The sequence below is a fragment of the Balaenoptera acutorostrata genome, chromosome 3 (genome assembly GCF_949987535.1).
Source record: "Balaenoptera acutorostrata chromosome 3, mBalAcu1.1, whole genome shotgun sequence".
Lineage (NCBI taxonomy): Eukaryota > Metazoa > Chordata > Mammalia > Artiodactyla > Balaenopteridae > Balaenoptera > Balaenoptera acutorostrata.
In genome coordinates, this window is record NC_080066.1 from 17,226,819 (window position 1) to 17,240,684 (window position 13,866).

A 13,866-nucleotide genomic window follows, 5' to 3' on the forward strand; every position below is an offset into this window, starting at 1 on the left:
AGGTTGGGAGCCAAATTCCGCTGTTGGGTACACACAGATCCAATGTGAAATTTGGCCTCCTGGTGCCTTTGAAGCCAATTGTATTATCTAATGACATCAAAGGCATTTGCGAATGAGTAACTTCAAGGGTGAATTTTCACCTTGACAAGCAAGCAAAGGAGAGCAAAACCTCTCCGCATTTCCATCCATCTGGTACAGTTCACCTGGAATTCAGTGTTGTTTATAGATAATGAGCATTTTGCTAAATACTTATTTCCCCCTATATTCAAATAGGTCACCCCCAGGAGAAGACATTAAAGTGACATCATCTCTGTTAAGGAACCGAACCTTCAGAGAGCATTGATCCCAATTTCCATGCTGCCAACCATCAGGGTGAAAGGGAGAATACTTTTCGTTTGGTTTTAAGACACTGAACGTTCAAAGTTTGCAGCTGTGACAGAAAGAGCAAGGAGGGTAGAGACTTGTGTGTGAGCCCAGGAGGTGAGATGCTCACCTGTGAAAAGATAGTGGGTTAGGGGCAGGCTGGGCTGCTTGCAAACACGGGCAAACGTCAGCCCGCCCTTCTTCAGAAAAGACTAACACAGAGCTTCATAGAGCAAAATAAGCTTTTAAAGAAGGACAAATGGGCTGTCATGCAGTAAATGAATACAAAGCATGAGAATGTCTTCTTAGATCACCTCTTCTTGTTGGGGGAATAGAGTGAGCCTTATCAGCACCCCCAGAAGTTCTTAATGTATACACGTATAGATCAAATTATTGAAACAAACGTGCTGGCCTGAGAAAATGACTTTTTTTGCCAGGGTAATATGTAAAAAAAAAAAAAAAAAAAAAATTGAATGCATTGTTTTCCATCTACCCAATAAATGATTTTAAATGCTGTAGATAAACTATCACCTTGTACTGTTAAAGGACTGTCAGTGTTTCCAGGCAAAATGACCCATTTTCTGTGGTTTGCAACTCGTGGCCATACACAGTTTGCTCCAGGCTAACAGACTCACCCTGTTTCATTCAAAGGCTTAGGTTTCAATTGATTCGGTCATGAGCCGATGCACAAATGAGAAGGTTGGTTGTTCTGACACGAGGAATAAATCTGAGGCTTTGTCTCTAATCAATATTAACTGACCACTTTAGGGTTTATAAAGGAAAGAACCTCTCCTCAAGAGGGTAATTGAACAGGGGGGCCTCTGATGACTGCAGACATTCCTTTTTATGAGGATTTTCACTACGGATGGGACGTGTGACCGGGTTTGCAAAAAGCCTGAGGTTTGCAGAGAGTGTTCACAGGCAACCTTGGGAAGGTCCTGTAGGACCTGCTTCACCAGACTGGTACTCTGTTTTAACATCAGCTGTATAAGCTTTTTAGCTGGAGCTTGACATCTTACAAAGAAAAGCCCTCTGCATTAATTAGAGTAATTTTTGTGGCTTGCAACTACTTATATACAAGATTTGTTTTCAAAAGCCCATAACCACGTGACATTTATTGGCCATTCGACTCTAAGCAATTATCCTGGAAATTTGGAGGTAGAGAACCTTAGGAGGTAGGATTTAAATGTAAACTCAGTTCATGGTACTAAACTTCTGAGCTAGATTTTAACCCTTATTCCATCTCAGGGTGCAGAGCAGTCTTGCTCCTTCAGAAGAGAGCTTTTGAAGTAATGGGAAATGTGGGACATTTCCTTCCACATTTTACATTAATGCGTTAGCTACTAACATGGCAACGCCTTCAGTTTTGCCCACGAAAATGAATTACGTGGGCTCTCCTGAATCCCTTTTGGGTAAAAATACAGACCTGCATCCACGGGCTCGTGTTTAATGTAAAATGAGAGTCAGATGCTGTAAGAAACTGTGTTTTGATCTGGGTAGCAGTAAAGGCCCCACGGTACCTTTGGCAGCAATAGGGTGATAATTCTAGTGCTTTGGCCAGTTTCCAAATGGTGGCATTCCATTTCCCCACTTGCTTAATGTTTCCTCTGTCAGTCCAAATAGAAGAGAAGGTCACCTTCTAGCTTTTAGGGTTTTAGAATATCATGGAGTAATCCTCTAAATAAGTCGGTGAGGCACGTGGCACACACCATCCCTGATATATTTGCTAGTGGTGATGTCAAATAACAACAAATTCTGCCTTTGTAAATTTTAATGTAAAATGATTCACAAAATCCTAGCTTAAAAGCTGCATTTCAAATATAAGCTTGACTTCATTAATTAGTTGGATAAAGGATCCACTCAAAAAATTTGATCCCTGTTAGAAAATGAAAATAAACGTTCTCCAGCGTGTGGTTATGTATGGGTGGTGCATATGTTATCTCGGAAGGGGGTGGAGGTCGAAGATGAGAATCAGTTTATGTTACATTTAGCCATGGAGGAATTCTTATCCAATGAAGACAATCCTAGCCTTTGGCTCTGAAAATGGCTAAAATTATCGTTCGAATGGCTGTGGCTGTGAAGGACAATTTGTTTACATGACGACATGAGGAAATGAAGATGCACGTGTTTTGGCAAGGCTTCCTCCCGCCTGCCGCCGTGAGGATTTCCGCAAACACAAACAGACGTTAATTAGCGGGTCTCGACTACAACACGAACTGAGGTGGCACAGCAATGGGATGAAGATGGTTTCTGCACCTGTGAGCTGGAAGTCATCACCTGTTCCGCTGTGGCAGTTGGCCTGGTCGTCATCACATTCATCCACCAGGTTCCCATTGGGAGTGGTCGGTCCAGCTGTAGGTGCTGAAACAAGATCCAAAGATTATTTTCTCACACCCCTGAAATGTATTCTCCAGCCCCCGGCTGTTGATTCTGCTAATACTTTTGCAGAAAACTCTAATCTGTGGTTAGAAGACCGGGAGCGTGGTTTGCCTCTCTTTCAGGAGCAAAATATACTCGGATTTTGCAGAATGCGTTGGGGACTGCTTTGTTTTGGTATTTGATCCGTATCTCCTTCATAGAATTGGCTGCCTTAGCATTTTATACATTGTTATCTACATACACATCCTTTTTCTGAAAAGTTCTTGTATTCTCACTGGTTATTTATTCATGACCCTGAAGTTGGGAACTTTGATGATAGAGATTTGGCTTGAATTGTTTTTCCTTTCATTTTCAAGGTGCTAGAGGACTCACTTGTCATGAATTCTTTTATATTCTTGGTATTTACTAAGTTTGCTAAGTTTATCTTGTAATATTTTCCCCAAAAGAGAGTCTCAGCATTCACTTTTAGTACAATATTGCTCTTTACTTCTTTATTTTTTTAAAGAGCGACTCCATTTCCCTCTAAGTAAGCTTCTCAGCTTGTGAGCCACGGCAGGTGTCTGGGAGTTCCCTGGGGTCATTTTATCTTAACTCCCAGAGGACTACATTCCACTGCTGGCAGGTATTCCCATAGCTTTGAGTTTGTAGTTGAAAAGTAGCCAACATTAATCAAAGACTGCTTTTGAAGTTCTTTAAATTTAGTTCCGTCTATTTTTTTTTTTTCCAGCCTGTTACTCATTTTTGCAATCTGTTTAATATCTTACAGTTTTCGGCATTACATTTCACTTTACATGACTTGAGATAATGGACAGTTCTCTTGATGTTTGAAAACCAGACAAGATGCTGGGAGTGGGGGCCTGTTCTCTAATAGCTTCTGGCCAATTGGAATGTGCTGGTAACTGCTGCTTTCTCAATAAAAATTTGACCCTGTTTGTTATTGTGCTAAAGGACTGAGCAGAGTTATAATAAATGTAGAAACATAGCTAGTTTCAACTTCCTCAACTGCCCCAAACACACACCAATAATAATTAGGAAATCACCACGTACAGGTAATGTTCACACCATTTAGGCGTACATACTAGACTTTGTAAAATGCATACACACATATTCTGGGTTCTGCTTATTGCTAACACTGAATCAATAGAATCCTCTTTGGCAATCCAGATGCTTGCCTTTGCTAAGCTGCCCTCGCTCTTGGTAACGTGGCACTTTCAAACTCTCTATTCATCTTGCTGGTTTTTCCACATTCCTTATGGTATTTAAAAAAGGAGGAGTTTTGCACTGGAAGTGGCCCAGGGTAGTACGGGGATTAAATTGAAAAAAGTAAAAAGTGATGTCCCAATTTTACTACTTGAAAATATTTTATCTTCTGTGGTTCTCTAACTGTTTCTTAAACATAAGTGCTAGTCCCAAATAAGACGGAGACTCAAGAGATGGCTGGGTTGTACCTCACCCTCTTTCTCGATCTTTGGGTATCTCCTGTAGCACAAGGTACAAAGTCAGTATTTAATAAGGGCCTGTTAATCGTTTTAAGGGAGAAGAAAAACACTGCCTTTCACCAACTGTGTTAAACAGCTTTGACAATACTTTCCCTGGATGCTGGCTCCTCGTGTGGCTCGGGGCAACTTCCCCACCTCGGTGAGTGCCTGCAAACATCTGCAGCAAATCCCTTCACCACCATTGCTACCTCACCACTGAGTTGACACTGGCAGACTGCCACCAGGCTCAGTCTTTTCAACCATCCATTCATTCCACCTTCTAAATCAATGTCGCTTCCCAGAATCGAGGCTAAAGTCCTGCATCGGAGCAGCAGACGCCCTTTTCCAGGCAACCACACTGCTCAGCACACTGAACGAATGTGTCTACAGGTGGTTCAGTCTGCCCATCCCTTCTTTTTCTTGGCATCTTTGTCAAATTCCTGGCACATGGTCATTCTTGGTCTGTGTTGACAGTGACTAGATGATTCAGAGGTCCTGCGACATAACTACAGATATGGAAACAACTACCTAATAAAGAATCGGAGATAATGGCCTGCTTTTAAATAAACACGTGGGAAAGCAGCTATGAATTATTCACTAGGATGGTGATTTATAGCTTAAGATTCTTTAGTGTGTAAGAAATGTTTTATGATATTTAATGTGCTCAGGAATGTAATTATATTTGGGTGGCTCAAAACACAAATAATTTCGAAATCCCAAGAAGGTGATATTTAAGAGGCATCCTTCCAAACAATTCTGAGCATATGCTCAATGGATTAACATCTGGGTACCAACAATAGCCATTCTTTGCACTAACCTAGAGAAAGACCTTTATGGGGATGAAAAAGTTGGTATAAGGTTACTCATTCATGCCCAAATTGAAGGCAGATGGGAGTTCCAATGCACAAAAGCATTAAAATAGTACACTAAGCAACCATCATATCATTTTTTCAAACATTCATCTCATTTATTATGTGAAAAAATGAAGAGGAGAGTGCAGTTCTGAGGTCAGTGTGAGAACTGAATTTGTCCTTGATATGACCTTCCTATGATAACCTAAGTCTATCTTTAAACAGACCTCACTGTACATTACATGTATTATCTCATGTAAAGTTTTGTTTCTCTGCAGCAGCCTAAGAAATTCATGCAAGGGACTTCCCTGGTGGTTTAATGGTTAGGGCTCTGTGCTTCCACTGCAGGGGGTGTGGGTTCAATCCCTGGTCGGGGAACTAAGATCCCTCAAGCCTCACAGCACGGGCAAAAAACCCCCAAAACCAAGCCAAACCAAACCAAAACTAAAAACAAACAAAAAAACCAACAAAAATTCATCCAAGATAATGTCTTGATGTTTCAGCCTGTCAAATGCTGCTTCCTGCTAGTATGTGATGGTAGTCAACACTGCAGATGCCAACTTGGACCAGACACGGACCTCTGAACAACACTAAGAAGGTCATGGAATCTGTGGTCGCCGGGGGTTGGGGGGGGGGAACTGCTTAATGGGTAGGGGGTTTCACTTTGGAGCGATGGAAACGTTTTGGAACTAGATAGAGGTGTTGGTTGCATAAATAATTGTCAATGTACTAAATGCCACTGAATTGTTTACTTTAAAATGGTGGATTTTAGGGAATTCCTTTATGGCCTAGTGGTTAGGATTCAGAGCTTTCACTGCGGGGGCCCGGGTTTGATCCCTGGTCAGGGACCATCCTACATGCCACGAGGTGCGACCAAAATACAACAACAGCAATAAAATAAAATAATTTAAAAAAAACAAAATGGAGGATTTTATGTTACGTGAATTTCACAATACATCATTTAAAAAAAAACTCAAAGAAGACAACCCCACAGAATCTGAGGAGCGTTATGGAAACAACCCACAAAAAATTAGGATGTGAAGGCACTGTTATGGAAGAGAGGGCATGGGGCCAAGTCCTGAAGGATGGGCACGGTTTCTAGGGGCAAAGCCCAGGGGCAGCAAGTGCTGGTGTGTTGGTCTACCACCTCCATCCATGCTGAACTACTTGAGTGTAAGGTCCACGTCCTATAGACCTTTGTGTTCCTGGTGCCTCCTTTGTGTCTGGGAAAGAACTTGTGCTCAGTAAACATTGTCCAATGAGAAGATAAACGAATCCCAAGGGGGTAGACAAAGGACTAGGGGAAAGATCTGGGAATGATGCAGTGTGCACTTAGGGACAGGAGAAGGCTGCTTGTCTACAAGTTTTCCTGTTGAAACAGGGAGAAATGAGGCTCAGTAGCGTATTTGCTGAATAAGTCGTGCAGGGCACCAGGTGATGAGCCTTACGGACCCGCAGGCACAAGAGACACAGGATCACCCAGGAGAAATGGGGCAATTTGCAGCAGCACCGTCAGGGGCATAAGTGCATGATGAAGGAAATAAAACATCTGGGGAACCGGGGGGGGGGGGCTCTGGAAATCGTGCTTACCTTCCACCTCACAGCCCAGCAGCTCCAGCCGTAGCCCTAGTCCGCCGTGAGTGGCTCTCTCGGGGTAGATCCTGACGAACCGCGTGGAAAGGGGTGGAAACGTCCGTAGCTCAGGTGTATCATAGTTGTTGTTGCCTTCAAAAGACTGTGAAGTATGAAGAACACCAGGTATTAACAAAACCTCCCTTTCAGCAGAAAAGTCCTTCCTTTAGGACTCTTAGCAGGCCAGAGAAATGGGCCTCATTCTACTACTTCGTAAACGGCTGGCATTCCTTTCCTAAATGAGAAGGGAAAAAACAATTAAACCTTCTCTAAGAAGTGGCAGATGTCGTTTCTTAGAAACTCTGGAGGATACACTGAGGCTAGACCAGAAGCTGAGGATTTAATGAGACACATTTTTAAATGACAGTCTGATGTGCTGGGAGAAGTGACACTTTTACCACTTCCTTGAAGTGGAGGAGGAAAACTCAGGAAGGGAGCCTGCCATTTTTCAAATCTTGTAACAGTCACCACATTTCCAGTAACGACTCCTGTCACATTCTCTTCAATGAATGGGTCCCGGTTTTGCTAAAACTCTGTCCTCTAGAAGAGCAAGGAATTCCATTCCTGGAGGAAGAGACAGTAAATTTCACGTACTTCAAGTGCTCTGTAACCAAGAACTTGGGTCATTCCAATCCATTGGAACTGCTGTTGACTTAAGCAGTACCACCAGCTGGAGGCATTTGTAGATAAAAGACTTTCTCATCTCAGGACAGTGACAGGGTCCCGACCGCTAAGCGATGTTCCGATGCCTGGTTGCACTGCAGTGAGTTGGCACCTCTTGGTGAAGAGCATTCCTAACTCGACATCACTGTGACATGTTCAGGAGCCCGGCCGTTATTGCCCTGCTGCCACTGGATTATTCTGTTTTCCTTTTTACAGTGACAGGAAGGTCAAAATCCTTGAGCGGAGTCATAAGAAAATAGAGCAATGACTAGGCTTGTTTTCTTTTTTAAGAAATGGATAAGCCTCTCTGTATCCTCTTCTCCCAACATCATTCCTAACTCTGTCCAGAATGGGAAGAGGGGAGGGGTTTAGAAAAAATCAAACTGCCTTATCACTCGGAGTGTCCTTTTATATATCAAGCATCATGTGATGTTTACTCGTGCAAGGCATTGTTCCATGTGCTTAAAATGTACTCACTCAATTAATCCTCAAGACAACTCCAAGAGGTAGGTTCTATTATTGCCCTCCTTTTACAGGCAAGGCACAGAGAGGTCAAGTAATTTGCCCATGACCTTGGGATTCAGACCTACCAGTCTTATCTGGCGCCCTTCACCACGCTGCCCTTAGAAACAATCCAGTCTGATTTCCTCATTTTAATAGATGACAACACTGAAGTCTAGGACACTGAGGTCTATTCCCATGGCCACACATTCAGTTTCATTGCTTTTTCTTTAAATGGATTGTGATTTGGGCTTCCAAATCTGGTAGATCATATTGGGTGGGTGGCCATATCCGTCAGGAGTGGGAACCCTGCCCAATACCTGGGTCAACACATCACAAACCAGCCAAAGATGCCATCATTCGGTGGTGGAAATATTGGCCAAACGGGTGACACAAGTAAGAGAAGATAGATTGGGAAGGTTGTGACATAACTAGAGGTTTTTTCTGAGTTCTAGAAGTAAATTAATTGACCTCTTCCAACTCAGAAAATCCTCCAGGAATCTAGAAGTACAGGGCTAATACAGACCCACCTCTCTCAATTAAAGTTTCCTTTTATCATTTTCAAGAGTAAATTCACTACCGGGGGCCTCTGCATTCTTGATAGAACTGCAGTTGCTGCCATTAATTGAGAATCTGACGTATAAAGTCAGGCCCAATTAAGTGTTCTCAGTAAGATACTAATTATAGTAAAAATAGTATTACTACACATGCAAGTTCTGTGTACGTTAACATAGCTCCAACATTCTTAGGAGAAAAGCACTTATATCTACGGAGTCCCAGGCTTTCCTCCTACTTTTACCTTGAGCAAAGAATTAGCACAACGTAAATACATTATAAACGTCGTCAGTGATGAACTGGGCAGAATATTAGCAAGGAAGGGCCATATGGAATTGGGCTAAGTTTGCCAACATACGATTGTTTACAAAATGTCTTTGTGTCCTTTCACTAATCTTGCTTTAGAAGAAGAGGGCTTGGAGTATTTAGATCTATTTGCCCCTGAAAAGTCTAGTCAATTCAAAGACTCTGAGATACCTTGTCTGTCATGCACTATATAAGGGTAGGAAGTAAGGCCAGGGCATAGAGGATTTAAAATCCATCAAAGTGCTGTTTTAGATCACAAAACTGTGTGCTCCCTTTACCATATGTAAAAGGTACTTGGCATCCTAAGCAGGTAATCTTCATTTGCAAGTTTAAATATAGTATGTTTTAACTATCTTTGTGCAATTTAGAAATAAATACTGCTCCTAAGTGGAAGGTTTAACCAGTTTCCTTTTTCATCTTGAAGATTTTATTCCAGGGGAAGGACATGTTAGGAATCAGAGATTAGATGCCATATAAACAACTTAGAAACTTTTATGGTTTAAATACATAAGAACATGATAATGCTGGATGAAATATTTTAGGAAAAAATCTAACACATTCAACCAATCTTGAATGGAGTTTTTTGTCAAAATTGAAAGCTGTGTGCTGGCTTCTTGTGAATGCTATATGCGATGTCCTACAAAGGGAGTGATAGCTTTAGACTTGATTGCAGACGAGTGGATTAGATACTAACGGCCAGGAAGCGTAAGACGCATCCCATCCAAAGCCTATGGCAATTTGTTTTCTTTCCCTCTTAGAACCCTAATGTTGAAGAACGTGTCACAACAGCTCACACTGCCATGCGACAGCGGCTCCGGGAAGTTGTTGATTTGCAGCATATTCACACTTGGTGCTAAAGCCACAGGGCTCACAACTCCTCAGAAAAGATCGGCTCTTAGGGGAACTCCAGTTTCTGATGTTTATTTTACTTTTTCTTCTACCAAAACAAGAGGGGTAGACATAAAAGGGGAAAATGAAACGGACACAAGCAAGAAAGTAGCTGCACATAGATTAAAAAAAAAAAAACACAAAACACTGGAAATGTTTTAGAAACCACAAGTTAACTGGGGATGAAATGGGAGAGGAATTCTTACATTTCCGACAGCATCATCCCTCTTGGTGGTCTGCCCACTGGTGCAGAGCGCAGCCGTAGGAACAGTCTCGGGCAGAGCCTCCACATCTGGGCCGAGTGGGAGCTGGCTGCGTAGCCCGGCTTTGTTTACTGCCTGCAAAGCCTTTGGCCCCAGTGACTGTATGAAGCCATATTCCCACACTCCCATTCCCTCCAATGAGCTAAAATCTTTTCATAAAAGGAGTAGGTCCTTGGCAAAGCAGGGACGGAAAGACTGCGACCGAAAGGCCAGTTGTGCTAGGGGTGAGAAGTATCTTCAGTTGAATACAGAACCCACATATAGTTCTGCACGCAGAACCGAACTTCTGGGGGCTCTTCCTTATTTTAATCTGAAATCAGTTTCCAGGCCATGCAGCATACTTGGGGCGTCCTTTCCTAGTTGGTGTCTGTGCTCAGGAAATGCACATATATTTAACCAAGAACCTTAGAAAAACATAATCACTAAAGAATACCTGTTTCGTTAAAAAAAAAAATTATGCCACGTGTTCTGGTGAAGGTTGGAAGATTTCTTTTTCACTAGATCCTCAAGGGCCAACTGCTTTTTGAAAGGTTCCAATGTATAAGAAATAGACATAAGCGTTATTCATGATAGCCAAGAGTCAGAAGCAATGAAAGTGTCCGTCAGTGGATGGATAGATACCCAACATGTGGTCTGTACATACGATAGAATATTATTCAGCTTTAAAAAGGAATGAAATTCGGACCCAGGTTACGACATGGATGAACCTCGAGGACATCATCCCAAGTAAAATAAGGCTAAATATTGTCTGATTCCACTTACATGAGGCTCCCGGAGTAGTCAAATGCATAGAAACAAAGTGGAATGGTGGTTGTCAGGGGCTGGGGGAGAGGGGGTGAAAATTATTGTTTAATGGGGGCGGAGTTTGTTTTGCAAGATGAGGAAGTCCTGGAGATGGGCTTGCACACCAGCGTGAATGTACTTAACCCTACTGAACTGTATACACTTAAAAAGGTTAAGATGGCAAATCTTCCGTTATGTGTATTTCAGCACAATTATGAAACTTTTGAAAATCGTAAAGCACTACAGAATTTAAAGACTCTTTCATTCAATAAAAAAAAATAAAAATTTAAAAAAGTTTAAAAATACACTTAAGGGGGCTTCCCTGGTGGCGCAGTGGTTGAGAGTCTGCCTGCTAGTGCAGGGGACACGGGTTCGAGCCCTGGTCTGGGAAGATCCCACATGCCACGGAGCAGCTGGGCCAGTGAGCCACAACTACTGAGCCTGCGCGTCTGGAGCCTGTGCCCCGCAACGGGAGGGGCCGCGATAGTGAAAGGCCCGCGCACCGCGATGAAGAGTGGCCCCCGCTTGCCGCAACTAGAGAAAGCCCTCGCACGAACCGAAGACCCAACACAGCCAAAAATAAATAATAAATCAATCAATAAATAAAAAATAAAGTAGCTAAAAAAACAAAAAAAAAAAACACTTAAGGGATGAGTGAGAGAAGGGGGCTGGGGGCGGGTGCTCACGGAGAGATTAGAGTCTGCAGAGAGATTCTGAATGCCTACCGCAGTGGCCCCCTGGACCCACCCTCACGACCTCCCGGTCCCCTGAGCCACCTGCTGTTCCCTACGGGAGAGAAAGGTGACCGGCGACGCGATTCTCAGCCGTGGAATTCCTGTCTCCCCTGGAATCTTAACTGTCTCCATCACTCGCCCCCGCAGATCCCACGGCTTTCAGGAAATGAGAAGCAGCGCTTCCGCAGGAAGAGGCCGGGGTCCTTGATTCCAGTCAAGGCCGTGAGGGAGGGGCCCCTCCCGGCGCCGCCCCCGCCTCCCGGCACCGCCCCCACCTCCCGGCGCCGCCCCCCGCCTCCCGGCGCCGCCCGGGCCTCACCTTGGTCTTGCGCTTGCTGTCGTCCATGACCATCTTCCAGTCCGAGCCGTTGTTGCTGTACCCGATCTTGAATTTCCTCATGAACACCTTGTTCTCCCGGTGCTTGCCCCCCTGAATGATGACGCCCCGCACAATCTTCTCCTCCGCCAGGTCCACCTGCAGCCACTCGTTCACGTACGGGTGCGGGGCGGGCGGCAGTGCCCAGCCCGAGCGGCTGGTCACCAGGCGGATATTTTCAGGCATCCAGTTCCTGTCCGCTTGGTTGGATGCTGTGATCTGGGAGTCGGAAATAAGTCCGGACACCATACCCAACATTCCAGAGCAAGGATAATCTAGAGAGGGGAACGGAATAGGCGATGTAAAATGATTTTCTATAAGTCTCCATGCTTAGAAAGAGAATCCAACATATTGAATAAAAACATGGTCTGTACGCATTCATGTACATTTGCAAATGTCTGGATCATCTGACATTAAACCAGAGCTTCCCCGCTCCTCTTTCTGCACTCCCTGCCCTGCACTCACAGTCTGGTAAAGAAAATCTTCGATAAGAACATTCATTTCTTCCCTTTTTGAGTTCTTCCAAGTTTAAGGTCAAAGTATTGACATTCGGTCCCTTTGGTATCCGGAAGTTATCCCTAGATCAAGTACAGGTCCTGCCCAATGGAGGTTCAGTTTATGCGGGGTTGGAGATGTGTAAACCAATAATTCCAACAGCAGGAAAGTTGCCAAAACAAAGCAAAAAGAAGATGATGAGGAGGTGAAGAGAAAGAAAGTGCTGGGCTCAGCTTGAAGAGGTAGGAGGGCCCCCTGCGGGGGGTGGGGGAACCTTTGGACTGAGCTTTGAAGGAGGGGCCCATCCTCCCCCCAGGTGTCCTCCCCACCCCCGTTTCTAACTGCACGAGAACTTTGCACGATCCCACTGTCAACTCAGATGTCCCAAGTCCAAACAGAAACAGTCCTTTCCCCTCGACACCAAATCCCTTTATCCAACTCTGCACTTTAATGGGTGGAATCACCACCAATCAGCTAGCTCCTGCCTAGTCATCTTGTCTTTCCGTTTTCTATTTTCCATTCTTGTTCTGCTACCAAATCCTGTCATATTTTTGTTAAAAAAAAAAGTCTTGCGATCTTCATTTCTTCTGGCATCGTCTTGATGCCATGGCTACATGCCAAGTGGTCTCCTGACTACCCTCTCAAAACCCAGTTTTGAATCAACAATACCCACGTCGCTTTTCATAATTTTTTTTTTGCGATGTCACTCTTATGTTCAAAAATCCTCCATTGCTAAGGAAAATAAGCCAGACACAAAAGGACAAATACTGCATGATTCCACTGATATGAGGTACCTAGAAGAGTCAAATTCATAAGGACATAAAGTAGAATGGTGGGTTCCAGAAGCTGGGGGGAGGGGAGTGCAGAGTTAGTGTTTCATGGGTATAGAGTTTCAGTCTGGGATAATGAAAAGTTCTGAAGATGGATTGTGGTGATGGTTACACAATAATGTGATTACTGAAGCAACTAAATTGTATCCTTAAAAATGGTTAGAATGGTAAACTATGTTATGTACATTTGACCACAATAAAAAAAAGAGAGAGATCTTTGAAAAATTTCCATGGCTCTCCATTATTTATGGGACACTATAAAAAGTCTTGATCTGGTTTTTCAACACCCTCATTTTGGCTTCATCCTAGGTATCTAATTTTATTTCCTATTACTGACAGTAATCCATTTTTTTCCCACATACCATAGAGAGAATTCTCATCATTGCCTTTGTTCAAAATGTTCCTGCTGCCCCCTCATCCTCCTGTTGACAGAGATGAGTTCTGCCCAGACTTTCAAACCCAGCTTAAGGCTCTTCCTGAAAACTTCTCAAATGACCCTATCCTTTATCCTGAACCCTCCCTTCTCAGAAATATGACTACCATACAGGAAGCAGCACAGAGTTTAGCATTAAGCCGTTCTCTCCATGTTTTAAGATTGGGAGTCCTGTGTCCAGAACCAGACTAGAAACTCCTCAAAGGCAATGAATGGCATCATAGATCTTTCTGTATCTTCTACAGCAGCCCAAGGAGCTTCTGAGCAGGAGAGTACCCATCACTGATTAATTGATTGGTGGGTTAATAACAAAATGTTCAACATTTCAATTATTCT

The 13,866-nt window shown here is 43.5% G+C and overlaps 1 protein-coding gene across 8 annotated transcripts in view; it reads right to left on the reverse strand.

The window, feature by feature from the left end:
• NRP1 (neuropilin 1) overlaps positions 1-13,866 on the reverse strand; it is a 138,605-nt gene that overhangs the window by 19,555 nt on the left and 105,184 nt on the right. For 5 of the 8 annotated variants that reach the window (XM_057541938.1, XM_057541937.1, XM_057541939.1 and 2 more), the window contains 3 exons: positions 11,716-12,047; positions 6,662-6,806; positions 2,620-2,724 (listed from right to left, as the gene is read on the reverse strand). In XM_057541938.1, coding sequence (XP_057397921.1) covers positions 2,620-2,724; positions 6,662-6,806; positions 11,716-12,047 — 582 coding nt within the window. The remainder of the gene's footprint in view (positions 1-2,619; positions 2,725-6,661; positions 6,807-11,715; positions 12,048-13,866) is intronic. The other 3 variants (XM_057541941.1, XM_007189848.2, XM_007189849.2) reach the window with 1 other exon arrangement.